The sequence below is a fragment of the Colias croceus genome, chromosome 3 (genome assembly GCF_905220415.1).
Source record: "Colias croceus chromosome 3, ilColCroc2.1".
NCBI classification, from domain to species: Eukaryota; Metazoa; Arthropoda; class Insecta; order Lepidoptera; family Pieridae; genus Colias; species Colias croceus.
The window spans coordinates 2,086,340-2,102,694 of NC_059539.1; the positions used below are offsets into that span (position 1 = coordinate 2,086,340).

The 16,355-nt window shown below is 32.6% G+C and overlaps 1 protein-coding gene across 4 annotated transcripts in view; it reads right to left on the reverse strand.

Annotated features, from left to right (window-relative positions):
- Positions 1 to 16,355, reverse strand: part of LOC123706009 (RNA pseudouridylate synthase domain-containing protein 2-like) — a 341,844-nt gene that overhangs the window by 24,403 nt on the left and 301,086 nt on the right. For all 4 annotated transcript variants that reach the window (XM_045655128.1, XM_045655129.1, XM_045655131.1 and 1 more), the window contains one exon: positions 540 to 626. In XM_045655128.1, coding sequence (XP_045511084.1) covers positions 540 to 626 — 87 coding nt within the window. The remainder of the gene's footprint in view (positions 1 to 539; positions 627 to 16,355) is intronic.

Genomic DNA, 16,355 nt, shown 5'->3' on the forward strand with positions numbered 1-16,355 from the left:
ACCACATTTCGAATCGCTCCACTATTCGCACGGTGAGCACCGACAGAACGTCTCCATTACACTCGTTTATGCGGTATCGGCTTATCGCGGCCCACACGTTCTGCGCAATGAATGCATAAGCAATCGGCTTTATCATCATCTTTAGTGGAATAGCACACGATAGCATGCTATGGGCGCAGTGGTTATTAGTTTATTTCACAGGTTCGATGTAAGTATCGTTAAATTACTCATAATTTTCTACTTTTCCAACACAATGTATTATCGCATACTTTCTATCAACAAATACGGTAAAAATATCTTACTAGTTCAACTTATTTGTTCAATCATAGCCGTATACGATTATCATATATATTATATACTTTTGAAATTCAAGCAATTTTAAATATATAATATTTTCATACCTCATTTATTCAAAATCCTATCATAAATCACCAATATAATAAAAAGAAATATCTATCAGAAAAATGTTCTTATAATTGCCTAAACAGTTAAATCTATGTCACACTATTACAACAATAAAAAAGAAAAAAAACCCTTACCTTCTTCAAGTCCTTATTAATGTCAGTGTCATCGGCTTTCCGCTTCTCGCAGGAGAGAATACAATTCTTGCCATTGTCCTTTTCGCCCTGTAACAAAGAAATGTACGTGATTAGATCCAGGAAATCGTTCCAGTTAGTTGTACCGTGGTTAAATGGATACGTCGGCATCGATTGCTCGTTTTGCTTGCTTGTTTAATAATAGAGATGTTTTTTATAAGTACAGAGGCAGCAATGTAATTGAAAGAGCGATGTCGCTCAACGTTGACAATATATGGTATTTGACTTATTTTGGTAGATTGTTAATGACATACTAGGAAAATCTTCATTTAAATATGAAAATATGTTCCCTACAGTGTGTATTCTGTCTTTTAATAGGCAAATAAGTAAGTTATATTTTAGGAGCTAGAAAGACAAGATATATAAGAACGTTTCATTCAACTCATCTACCCAAGAGTATTTATTCCCAAAATACAAACCTACAATTTACTGGCTCACGTTTGCATAAAAATACCGTACAAATTTACCATTCTGGATACGCTGCAAATAACATTGTACAAAGGAACCATAAAACTCGCGGAAAATATAGAAAAATAACGCGAACATCCAGCACTAGACCAGTGATCTGTTGGGATTTCCACCGTGTACCGTAATACAATTTCTCGGAACTTTTATTCTTATAAGATTTGACTGAAAAGCATTACATTTTACTCCAGATCTAGTAACTTGACTCGAGAGAGTTTCTTGATAAATATCTCTCGGTATATATTTAGGAGTTGGATACGAATTTTGTATTAATGTCATGTCTGTGTTGCTAATGGTATGAATGTATGTGTTCCTTACAAAATAACGAAGGTATAATTATTATGGGCTATGGGCTAACCTATATTGGAGCTTTATAAAAATATGACTTCGTGTGATTGTCCGTACATTCACACGAAGTCATATTTTTATTAATATTTAATAGTTGTCTGTTTCTCCGCAACTCATAACGTTACTAAATATAATAATCCTTATATACTTCTATAAAAAAACTGTTTTTAAACGTAGATAAGGTTATTCTTATGTGGTAGGCGTTATTTTCCTTTAGACCAATTATTTTTAAATCTACTTATGTTATCCCAAACATTCGCTAATAAATAATATTCCGTAAAGCGCGTACCGAAATTCCCGCGTCGTTATAATAACAAAATTATTGAAATAAATCCGAGATATTTCATTAGACCGTTTCACCTGAGCTACTGCATTAATACCTATAGAACGGCATTTATTGCGAGGGGGATGATGGCTCCGAGGCCACAATCTTGGTATGAGCGACGCGACAAGCGGTGATTATAGCGGGTAGTAGTAAAGCAATTAGAGGTTGATAACCCAACTTTGCTGTAATAAAGATGCAGGTTTTTTTGTTATTTCGAAGTTGATTGGCTCATAATTTTACTTACTAAATTTTCTTTACAAATAATATTGCATTAAGCTTATCAATAAACGACAATAGTTAAGTGTATTGGATGTAGAATGTGAAGGGGATTAATTGACGAATTCCAATCTTTATATTTTACGTTCTTCCAAAAAATATACTACACTAAGGATACGCCGCAATTAAAACTACTACGTCATCGTACCGGCTACAACTGCATATTTAACATAATAAATTAGAGAGAGATTTAACACAGATGTTTCACTAAACCGCTCCGCTCATCGCTCGTACCAAAACCTCTACCTTAAGGGGGAAAATCCCGAGATACATTCCTGTATTCATACCTCAATAATCTTTTGCGTGCGCGTCGGGCTCGGCGGCCATGGTCTCGAATCGTTCCACTCAGTGAGATAAACATTGGATTGTCTGATGAAAACGCAATAATATATAAGACGGATAATAAAGAAAATGTGTGAGATTAGTCTGTGGTTTTATGAGGTCTCTGGGGTTATGTTGCTCTGTAATTTTGCTTGGAATAAAAATAAACTTGTCCTTATTTATTCTTTAAAGATTTTGATTGTTGATAAACTCAAAAACTACTGATTTATTTACATTATAATTATTATCTCGGTAGAAATCAGTTGTATCTATTTTATATGAGCACAAGCAGTAAAAGATAATTCTTCAGGACGTTCAGGTAGTTAAATAGCATATCATGGACAACAAAATAAATAACAAAAAAACACATTTTAATAACTACTATATCGTATTATGATTCACAATCCTAATAAAGTATAATGCCAATGCCGATATTAAACACAATAAAGAGTGTAACTATAACACAATCCTTTTTATTATTCATTTGATATCCAAAATATTCTCAAATCTATCCATGAATTATACGTTTTCAATCGTACTTGGCACGCTATTCAGTTTCGTAAACGTAGGATCCTCTCGATGTAAATCCAACTTGCGATCTATGATGAAAACATAAAGTCTTTGTTGATTTAGTGAAGACATTCGCTCAACGGTTTGATAATGCCACGGAGGAATAACACGAACACGAGAATTGAATTTCATATTCAAGGAAATAAAATTAACTATAAAATGATACTGGTATATATCTACTGGCGAATATACTGGCTAAGTATTTAAAAGTATTTTATGGGTTCACGTTGTTATATGTACAAATATATAAATAAAAATGATCGCCAAATATGTTGCTAAGAATTAAACTCAAGAACGAGGCGACCAATAAGGATAATAATTTATTTAACGTTTTAGTTAAGGATCAGGAATGTTCTTATGGAGAGAAAGAAACATAAAAGGGCTCCATGCTTAGGCGACGTATATGTTCTAATTTCTAATATTTCCATTATTACGTTTTTTGCTAGATACTTTATAAAAGTAAAACAACAGGACGTAACGTGGGTGTCACTATATAAAGAACTAGCTTTCCGCCCACAGCTTCGCTCGCGTATTCAAAGGAAATTCCCATGGGACTGAGATGTTATTCCGCAGTAAAAAGTCTCAGTAATTAATTAAAAATATTAGTTTGTAACTAATCCATTAATTTATATTATAAAATCAAATGTAACCTAGACATTACCCTAAATCAATCACGAATACTAATCATAATTAATTAATAACTGTATTTGTCGAATCAAGTCTCGCTTTAATATTAACATAGGTCTTCAGTTAGACTAACATTAGTGTTAATTATAATCAATTAGTACAGAGAGATAAAGCCACTAGATTATCATCCACATCACATGATACCTATTAATTGTTATAGATTACTAGCGGTACGCCCCGGCTTTACCCGTGGTACATGTTTACGTTTTCTCTCCATAAGAACTATCCTCGTACTTCAAGGAATATTATAAAAGAGAATTAACGAAATCGGTTCAACGGTTATCGAGTTATTCGCTTACCAATATATTGCGATTCATTTTTATATGTATATACTAATATTATAAAGCCGAACAGTTTGTTTATTTGAACGCGCTAATCTCAGAAACTACTGGTGCGATTTTAAAATTCTTTCCGTGTTAGATAGCCTTTTTATCGACGAAGGCTATAATATCATCACGCTAAGAGTGCGTACAATGCGGGTGAAACCGCTGAGCACCACAGCTAGTTATAGATAAAATACCGTTATGAAAATAAATTCAAATATCGAATTATTTCATAATACTTATAAACTCTTATAAAACTGTAATCCTATGTCTAGCAGTTTAATATTTAGGAAGAAATTCAAAAGAAACTTTCATATTTCACTAAGCCCTCGTAATCCAATTCATTGTTCATTTTACTTTGTACTTTTTCTCGAATTTAATTTATCTTCAGAAATTCCTGTAGATCCTAACTACAGATTAAATAATTACGACGTTAATTAATAAGTTAAAGGTTTACCTTTTATCATGCAAATGTATTCAATTTGGAATTTTATTATAAGTCTCCAACTTCGTAAAATAATATTTTAGAATTAGAAGACTTTTATAAGAAATGAATAAGGAAAAGCTCACCTATAATATAAAAATGAATCGCAAAATGTGTTGGTAAGCGCATAACTCGAGAACGGCTGAACCGATTTCGTTAATTCTTTTTTATAATATTCCTTAAAGAAAACGTAATCATGTACCATGTCCGAAACCGGGGCGGATCGCTAGTTTCAAATATAATTCTTAAACACACAGCAACTACAAAAATAAAGTTCATCACAAACCATACAATCAAATTCTCATAACCAAGCCAGGTTAAAGAAAAAATATTACACTTCCTACTTTATCGTGTTTCCAACAAAAAAAACTTTTTTGTCGCTAAAACAATACATTCGCTACAGAATCAGAATATTTCAGGCACGCGCAAAGCAAAGCCGGTATAATGTGAATAAGTTATTCATAACGAACATTTTCACCGGATTTCACGTGTTTATTTATGGAAAGTCAAGACTTAACGGTTTGTAAAAACATATGATTAAAACTCTATTTTCATATAATTTTGTGATAAAACAAAATTTTTGTTATGTGTGAAAATCAGTCGAGCGCTATACATAGAGTACTGACTTATACCAATATTACATTACATAATAAACAACACGTAATACAGCCAATCAAAATCAACACAAACACATAGATAGTGTATTTATTTACCTATACCTTCAATAATTAATAAAAAATCCCATAACTGTATCAACAATATGACTATCACCACTTAACACAGTCACACTAAATCAATCTTTTACCTAGAGTGACATGTGACCACACTTCATACAAAACGGGCTTATAAATAATATTGTAATGAACCCACTCGGTCATTCTCACACGCGATAAATCAAATAGGAGAAACGAGGGTAGACTGTCAAATCAATCCAGTCAGTGTGAAGGGTGTTTGAAATAATCACCCCTTTCGACGCGTAATTTCATATTGTTTTTTACGTTCGTCGATCGATGTGTGTTGAGGACTTGTGATAAGTGTACTTGGAATTGAAAAAGTTCGAGTCGTAGTTTTATTTTAAAAAGTTGGATGTTTAATTTAAGCGTCTGTAGTATTCATTTCGACTATGAGGTGTCTCTACTGTAAGGTAATGAAATTTTGGGGGCTTTATTTATTTCTTTTGGAAAAAAAATATTTTTGTGCCTACTTAGATATTAAACAAATAAGAAGAGGTAAAGTTTTTAATATAATAATAAACAATGTTTTTTCTCACTTCTAAATTAGTTATGAGCGTTAAAGTTTATCTTACAATTCAATTAGTCACGAAAAGAGGTTATCATAATTCGTTTTGAATATAACAAAAGTATAACAATAAAAAACTTGTTTACTACAAAAACTGTTTACTCTATTATTACAACGTAAAAACTAAAAATAGCGCAGCTAAAATAAAGTCATTACTGCGTCGAGAACGGCTACGTAGTGCTACGATCGATAGGTGCTACGCCGTGTAGGCCTACGTTGCTACGTGCAACAGTTTGATACACTTATATAGGCGTAGCGGAAATCGCTATATCAAGTTATAGTATGAGGGATATATTTTATTTGCAAGTAAAATTCTATTTGAATGAATGATCGAATGAGAATATTATCATAAGCGATGTATGTAAAGAATTCAAAGTAGGTACGTGAATTAATAACAACTTTTAAGTTTTAACGTTCGTTAAAAAGTGGTTACACTCGTATTTCAAATCAAATTTTTAAATCTTTCTAACTATATGGTTATATCAATCTAGGTATAGACTGTTAAAATTAAATTAAAATAAAAACCGGCCAAGTGCGAGTCGGGCTCGCGCACAAAGGGTTCCGTAGCAGCAAATATAATAAATTACAGTTAAATCAACCTATCTCAAAAACTATAAGAGATACTTTGATCAAACCAAAAATCGTTGAAAGAGTTAATTAGCATGCATCACCTCTATTTTTTTTAGAATTTTATACCCCGTAGTTATAAAAATAGAGGGGGGGGGACATACTTTTTACGACTTTGAGAGCTGATATCTCAAAAACCGTTCACTTTAAGAAAAATGTTTTTTAGAAAACTTTATATCATTTTAAAAGACCTTTCCATTGATACCCCACACGGGTATGTACATCGAAAAAAAAAATTTCATCCCTCAGTTACATGTATGGGGGGCCCCACCCCCAATTCTTTTTTTTACTATTTAGTGTCATATTTTTGTAGCGGTTCATACAACACATATTCCCATCAAATTTCATCACTGTAGTACTTATAGTTTCCGAGTAAATCGGCTGTGACAGACGGACAGACGGACAGACGGACAGACGGACATGACGAAACTATAAGGGTTCCGTTTTTGCCATTTTGGCTACGGAACCCTAAAAAACGACGTGTGGCACTCGGGGACTGCCGCGGTAAAGCTATTGCATAGCATGCCTTCAAGCCACACCTCCGTGCTTGTCGGAGTGGGGAGCGTGAGGTTTTTCGTTACGCAATTTCTAGATTCGGTCCCCGCGCTCAAGGCCCGCGATATAAAAAATTATTATTGCATTATAATACGTATTTATTTTTGTGTTAAATTCCTTTCAAAATCCACATAAAAATACCATCACAAAATAATTAAACTATTAAGAAATCGCATACACATCGCTCGCTTATACAGCATGTGTTGAGCAAAGACCCTTAGGAATAAAAAGGTAGGGAATAGTGCCCCTAGTAATTACGGCACATGCCAACATAGCTATAGACCCCAGTGTTTTCAATTAAGGGTCTTGTGCACTTCAAATTGAAAAGTTTTATAATTTCTCTCACCTTCTTGACTCGTATAATGATGCAGACTTATTATATGAACTATTTATAAGTAGTTATTTATTATGCGTATGGCGCGAAACTTTAAAAGAGTTGATTTAATAGTTGAAGGATATATCAATTGGTATAAATTGTAGTTTATGTATCCACAACATTTTATCAAAAATAAAATATTAATACTTCATATAAAAAGTTTTTGACAACTCAATGAAAATACTCACTCAAAAAATTTTAAATAATACATTTATTTCGATAATAATTTGTTTTAGTCACTTATAGAATAAAGTAAATGTATTTATTTCTTCGAACCTCTGATTCTCTTCAAATTGCCTAATATAAAGTGTCTATTGACTTTCTATAAAGGCATTGTTAAAGTTAATCCTTCTGTCAAAATATCCAAACAACTTCTATTAAAATCTCTTATAACATATGAGAAAATATTGACTTCTGCAGCGGCTGTTGTTGAAGGTACCGGTATTAAACCTTTCAAGGATGCCATGTTACGTTACTAAAATTGCTTTTACATTTCATTAAAATGTGCAGCTTTGTTTTAATATTTTTCTATCTTGTTTTCTTCAATCTGTGAAGCGAAAAGTTTATAAACGTATTTATACCGAGTATTGATAAGTACTTTAATATTATGAACGCGAAAGTGTTTTTTTGTCTTTCTATCGCGATACAACGGAGCTATTTTATGGTATGATTATGGATAGAGTACTCTTTACCTCGGTAAAACATATCATTCAAAATCAAACATTTATTTATTCAACTAGCTGTGCTCCGCGATTTCATCCGCATTGATTCGCTCCTGTTGGTCTTAGCGTTATGATATAATATAGCTTATAGCCTCCTCGATAAATGAGCTAACTAACACAGAAATAATTTTTCAAATCGGACCAGTAGTTCCTGAGATTGGCGCGTTCAAACAAACAAACTCTTCAGCTTTTTAATATTAAGATAGATTAGAATTCTTCTAGAAGCTCTTTTGAATCGTCATAACATAGATTAACCATTTACCACCAATTCGGAAAGCAGTTTCTAAGGAGAAAAACCGACAAGAAACTCCGTTCCTTTGGGAATTTCCTTTGACCACGAGTGGAAAGAAAGCTATAGAATAAAGCTTGGAAATAGCAACTAACTAACTATGTCATTTTCTTCCTAAGCAGCAAACATAATCTATATTGAAGTTATGAATATGAATATTTATATTGGACGTATATTGGAAGATTATTATAATATTGGACGTATATTAGAAGATACATGTATTGCTACCCTTATTTATTCCGAATGACAAGAAATGGGAATAAATATCGTGAAATAAATAACAGACTCAGATGTATTTGCTATGTTGGTTTCTGAACGTTGTTCCGTGAATTCGCAATACGATATTATATGTCGTAGTCAAATTGTATCATCTCGCCGTTTACAAATACTCGGTATTTTGTATATGCTGAGGATTTACTTATTCCAAAATTCTACAAAAAGACGGTCGCGAGCCGACGGAGCCCCACTTCGTGGGTCTCCTATTTCTGTGTAGTTTTAAAAACACGAACCTAACCTAACCCACCCCCTTATCCAAACGAAAAATTTCTGATTACGAATTCTCGACATATTACAAAATGCCGAGCTTTTGTAAACAGCGAAATATTTGCGGCAATTTGCCTGCGACATATACAATAAATACAATTTTATGGGGATATATTGTATTATATACGGTAACGGTTCCAAATAGTATTGCTACATGATCTATGGTCAGCATTAAATCGTTATATGTAAAATATGGAGGAACGTGATAATAATTTAACAACTAATATAGGTAGTAATTTGAGTCTAAAATTTGATTTATATTATTTGAATTATATGTTAAAAGTATAAATCATCTCAGTTTAAAAAAGAACATCAAAACATCCATTGTATCGTACAAAATATTCGAATTTATTAACATAAAATATATTGTATTTTTATTCAGAACGGTAAACTAATTAAAACAACAAACAAACAAATACAAATTTTGTTTAAATCAAGCCCCCAGCCGAGTTCAAAGACACCTGCACACACAAAATCGCGTGACTGTCTAAGTAAAGACATCGTATATATTGATGTGTGAGGTCTTAAGTTTTAAACTGAAAGCGATTTTTAATAAAAAAGAGCGTGTTCAAAAATATCAAAATCGTCGCTTTACAAGATGAGGGGAGGGTATTGCCATGACACGACCTTGAAATTTTACTCTAACACGCTTGAAGAAGTTTCACTTCAATATTTTTTTCAATTGCGAAAATCGTGTGTAAGAAATTATTGTATTCATGTGTCCAATGTATTCGTGTGTCTTAAAATCCTATCGTTTAATTTTAAATTGTAAATATTAAGCTTTATAAGCATGAATGTTTGCTATAGTATCTGCATATACAAAAACAGTTGAACAGATCGGTATGAAATTTGGTACAAATAAAAGATTATAATATATTACTAGCTTACCGCCCGCGGCTTCATCCGCTTTCTCTAAAACGATTTGAGATTTAAACTATCCTATCTCTCAAGTTGGATCGAACGTTGTACGAATTTTATTATAATCGGCTAAGTGGTTTAAGAGTCCATTGAGGACAAACATTGTGACACGAGAATAAACTTAACTGAACTTTTATTAGATACCACGCGCATTAACTCTATTTTGTACCTACTTTTTAAATCGTAATGAATATAGAGCATTCAAAGTTAAATCGTATTTCTAACGCCATAACGTACATTTTCCACCACACACCAGACTCGTGACGTTAGCTCGTTAAGTTCAGAAAGGGGCAATTCTGCTCCTTTGCGAACAATTTGGCGAAAGAGTGATTCAAATTCATTGGTTCGACGAATTAAGACATGATCCTAAGGTTCAATTGAGTACTGAAAATTGTTGGCATTATTTCAATTTTATGTTAGAATTTAGTTGTAACACATAGCTAGCGAACTGCGTTACATTTTCTGCTTTTTGTTTTAATCAATACAGAAATTATTAAATACATTTCATATTACCACAAGATACCATAAAAGTTGTTTTGAATATTTCTATATAAATTCTTCTATAATATTTGGTACTAGACATGTTATCATCTTATATCTTAATACTTGTTTATCATAACATGCCTTCAGAAGCAATTAAAGTTATTGACTGATTGACTAATTTGTCTTTGTTTATTAAACAATAATCAATACATAATAATATATAATATATATTAAGTGCAACCAAAATAATAAGTATAAGTCATAAATTATTCAGTATGCAGATTTTTTTATTGATTGTATGTAAAGCAAGTAATAGTCCCTAAAGAATTTTTTGTTATCTACCAAAATATTTATAGCTAAAATGAGTATATTTTATAGTTAAATGAGTTTTTTTTAATTGAACTAGGTCACGCCCTACTACAAAAATTAAAGCGTGAACACGCACAAAATATGAATTAGATAACTGTTAAAACATTTAACCCTGGAGGTTAATGTTTTGGCAGTCCTTTCTAACGACGACACCATTAAAACAAACAATTTATTATCATCCATACGTACAATCGCGAAGAGAATCTTACTCCGATTCGATAGAATGAGATTTCCCATGTCGGCTGGGCTGAATTCTTTGTACAGTCGAGTGCACATTTTATTTGATGACAGCACGGAATAATAGACCTTATTGTAGTATACTTTTGTATTTAATGGACTGGAGACATCTGTTTTCGCGATCTGTTTGATATTGAACGTTTGGTAGAAAATTATACAGATATATTTTGGTAGAGATATTTTGAAGTGAAACTTGTTTAGGCGCGTTGATAGTAAAATTTCAAGGTCACACGTCATGGAGTAAGGCGACGATTTTGGTATCTTTGAATCTTTCCAAAGAAGTTTCACTTCTGACACGTGTGCACGGCACAAACGCTCCTTTTTTGATGGTTCAAATAATGAAATATGTCCTTCTTCTATAAAACGTGTCAGTTTCTGATAATGTTTGTTTTCTTCTGAATTATTCAACAACGAATTATATGTTTGGCACGGGCCAAACATATAATTTTAGTATTAGTTTTTTCCTTACACCACGAAAGTTAACCGCGGACAGAAACCGCGGACTTGTCATTGCAGTGAAACATATTTACAATTAAAATTCAAAACGTATTTTTAAAAAAAACTTAATTGAAACCAAGGAACATAATTTTCTAAATTAATAAAATTCACCATAGTTAAAAGCACAAACGTGCTTAAGCTTACCACAAGCGCTTAATCCAAAATTATCAGTATCCTTTACATAAAAATATAAACAATAATTAACTTTAACCAAATCCCCGGTGGTCCGGCATTAGGCAATTTGTAAGAGGATCCCAAAAATTAAACTGTCAAGTACTCAAATGTGCGTGTGCGCAAGATTGATGCGAACAAATCGAGCAAAAGTTAACCAAATTACAAGTTTCAAGAGCACGTAAATTACCTGTTATTGATTTGATTTGTTAATTTAATATGAGCATTTTTGGTTCAACGGTTTTGGAGGAATTTTGGTATGCATTGAGGATGCAGAGTTTGATGCTCCTTTCATTTTATACTAAAAATATTACAAAGGTGAAGAGTTTGTTTGTTTGAACGCGTTAATCTCAGGAACTACTGGTCCGATTTGAAAAATTATTTCGGTGTTAGGTAGCCCATTTATCGAGGATCTATAAGGCTATATATCATTACGCTAAGACCAACAGGACCTGAGCCATGCGAGTGAAACCGCGAAGCGCAGCTAGTTTTACAGTATTTGTATGTGTATGTATACTACTATTTTGTACCTTAAATTAAATATTTCTATGCCCCTATCTTAAATATTTTTGTACGTTAAAAGAAAGATAAATTAAAATTTAAGAGGTATATTGCATAATTCCCATCAATAGTGAAACTAGTCAAGAGCAATGCAAAAGTCTACATAATCCTTGCATTCTGCATTTACGACTCTCAAACTAGGACGATAAGATCGAAATTCTAATACATACAAGCCCAATAACTTTCGGAGCTCAAATTTTAGAATCATCTCTGGCCCAAAAGCTGACGCTTATGTGGTTAGGTTCATACAAAACGCAAGCAAATTATTCCTTCTTGATCTAATATACCCTTGGGTCACCATTATTCTTAGATAAGTGTTGTAAGATTATTGTATATCGTTCTTATTCATAGTAAGAAGTTGGATATTTGATAACCCGCTTTATATTTGGTCTGTAATCTGTTCTTTTTCTGGGAATTTGGTATAGCGAAAAAATTAAATAAGCATTCGTTATTTTGTTGGTAATGTATCTATGTACATTACATTATACTAATTCAAAATGGAGCATTTAAAAAGTCAATAAACAGTAATGTGTAAAATAAGACCAACTCTCGAGATCGATTGTAATAAAAAGCTTTGATTAAAAATTCAAATTAAACTACATTAAAGTCAACATACGAGATTGCTCCATTAAATAACCAGATAAAATGAAATTACATATCTTAATTACAAGCTAATAATAAAGAAATAGAATACGTGGGAACAGCTCCAGTATACGTCGCGAAATAGGCAAATAGCGTAGAAATACACCAGCAGGTGCAGATATTCAACTATCGGCAATAAAATCGAATGAACATACATTTACGTCGCTTGTGACCTTTATTTATGCGCCCGGCTCCTTTATTTAACATATTTTATTGGGATTATAAAATAAACAACACATCTGTTATTGGCGATAAAGAATTTAACATGCTCAGACGATGTTGAGTGTCTAAAACGTCTAAAACGATGGGTTTTAAGAAAAATTATAATAACAACAAATTAATAAGCGATGCAAAATTTGAATGTATACAATTTACTGAAAATAATGTTAACTGTGTGAAGTTTTTTGATTATTTGATTATTTTAAACGATGTTACGATAATGTTAAAAATAAACTACTTTCGTGATCCATTTAATAAATCTAGGATAGTATAGGAAAGATTTCATGGTTGTACATGAAACCTTCCTATAAGGAATAATCTCAAAGATGCATAAGCATAGAAAACTAATAATAAAATTGTATAAAATGTGCATTTACTTAACAGCTGCAGCAGCATAATATTTCAATAGTCAGGTAACATTATCTAGATAATAAATTTCCTATGCCTCCCTATATGTTTTCAATAATATGTCTCTACGTATATTTACACCTATCAATCTTTATAAGCACCATCTATCTTCCATCATAAAAGGTACATCAAGAAATTTATCACTCACTAGCTGTGCCCCGCGGTTTTACCCAAGCCTTTCTCGATAAATGGGCTTTCTCTAACACCGAAATAATTTTTCAAATCGGACCCGTAGTTACAGAGATTAGCGCGTTCAAACAAACTTTTCAGCTTTATAATATTAGTATAGAACTCTCAAAAACAATGTCCCTTAAAACCGAACAAAAGATACAAAGGTTTATTAAAATAAATTAATACAAACATCCAATTTCCAAGACTAATTCGAGCGAACATAAAACCGATAATTGTATCGCTACACAAAAGACTGTAAATCAAAACAAACGCACTCACTTTACGAAGAAAAGGAGTTATGGGGCATTAAGAAAAAAATTAAAACCATACTTTGTTGGGACTGTTTGGAACACACTTGGCAATATTGGTGAAAGGTTATTATGTAGCTTTAGTAAATATATGAGGAATATACACTGAAATAATTAATCTTGATCGAAACGGTAACAATTTCTCAGTAATTAAATTCCATAAATTGACAATTAATTTACAAATACTGGATTATCATCAAATTAATTAAAACTTGTATCTCCTTTGTAACACAAAGTTCATACAACTAAATTTATTAAAGGAGCGCGCATGTTACTAATTCATACACGGAACGGAAATTATGACGAAAAATTTTAATTAAATTCCAACTCTGTACACAAAACTAGACACGAGCCAACTGGAAACAAATATAAAAATTAAAATGAACACATTCCGCGGCGCAAAATTGTAAACTCGAATGGGGAAACATTAAAATCCGTTTTCGTAAATTAATCCGGAGCCTAAACAAACAGGGTTATGTGGACGCTTCGGCACCGATCCCCTAAAGAGGTTAAGTAAAAATTGAATAAAAAATATTCTGTGAAACTCGACGGGTGGTTATCATCGACAAAGAGTAAAATACGATCGCTAACGAAGAGCGCCGAAAAAAGGGCAACAATGCTAAACTGTGACGATGACGGGAATGAAAATAAAGCAGAATGAAATGCCTCGGCCCGCACAAAGGAACTGCGAATGGTTCTCGGAAATTGCTATACGGTGAGCATGGGAAGGGGTATTGTGGGACATTGATACTCATGATGCAACAAATTGAATTGAAAACAGTTCAGATTTATGGTGTTCCAATAGCCTATAATGAGTAGGACACAAAATGTTTAAAAGATGAAAACAAAATCAACCTAATACTATTAAATTACGTTGTCATTGTTTCGCCTTATTAATTGTTCAAACATTTTGGCACACACATTCAAATGTCATTATGCAATACCTTCATAATGTAGACACAATATCAATACTCAGTATTCATTGTACACTAATATATCATCAGTCCACGGCGCTACACAGAAATATGTGTTCCCAGTACAATGCGCCATAACGCTTCCTTCATTAGATATGTAGTGTTGTGGCCAGAGACACGTGCTACAAGTAACCCTGTCAACCACGTCATATACATTTCCTGTAACACCGTTGCATCATGCATAATTTATAAATTAAATTATTTTACGTCTGTATCAAATTTTACAATTTCTAGTCTGTCTTCATGACCATTGTCAGGTTTGCCGAAATATATTATCAAAATTTTATACATGCTTTACATTCGTAAGTGACGTCACCAAAATCAATCTTCCATTGGCTTCCTAAACGGATTCTCGATTAACACTAAAGATATAATCGATTTCTATGACGCAAGAAACCATACAACTCTAATTCGATTGCACCTTACCCAAATACGCCCACGGAACACTTGACATTCCTCTGACATAATAAAAAAGTAATTGTTGAAAACGAGAAACGATTAATTGCCCCGAGACAAATTAATTCGGAACGTGGGGCATGGAAAATGCCAATACAATCGCAAGCGGTGATTTTATCGAACTCGTATTAACTTTAATCGATGTTATTGGAATCGATTTTGACGACTGATATAGAATGCATGATGGAATAACCAGTTTTGATCGATTTTTTTAAATTTGAGAATTGTAACAAAAAATATGTCTTTCTTGCGTAGCAACTGCGTGGAGTATCGTTTCCGAAACGAGATTTGGAGACGTATTTTGAGTCTGTGGAAGTAATTTCGTCGACGGTAATTTCTTGTAAATGGTATAATGAGCTTTTAATTACACGTATCACGTACTAAACGAGCGGTGCGCGTTTAATTGAGCATTATTTCTTTCTTCAAAGGGACGCGCTTATTTCCTACAAATTACCCCGAAATAATGAACTGTTGTAATGTATCCTATAAATAGTTATTGTCTTATAGTAAGAATATTTTCTTTCTATGATATAATGTTTGTAGCGATACACAACGAATAAAATATAACTCATATTTTATTAGATATTAAAATTTATGATTGTTTCTCTGTAGTGAGTAATTCCTTGAATTGATATGAAACTGATTTCAAATAGCTTGATATTACACATAGTACATATAAACTATTTCAGTAAAATTTCAACTAAATTTAACATTATAAGCCACCGTCAAAGCGAAAGCATTTTAAACTCGAACTCAACTGTTCCCGCTTCACAAAAAGAGTCAGAAGAAGTCCATATTCGTATTTCGTTGTTATTCAAATTTGCGGTCGCGTTGTTTTGGCGGCAAAACGAAAAGTTCACAAAAATGTCGTTTGACCCTTGTCAACGGTGACGTCACTGGCGGCCGCGGATCAAGATTGATCGGTCCTTCGAATGGCAGAAAAAGTTTTACGATTTTATGTGAAGCCGCTTTGGTTTTCCGTATTTGGTGATATGAAAAAAGCAAACGAATACATAGAATAAACAAAAATACTTTAATTGGATGATTATTGTTTTTTTTATAAAATAGAGCAGGCTCCAAGGAGATGTTCGTTTGCAAAAATAGCGGACCTAAATCTGACTTCTGATATATATT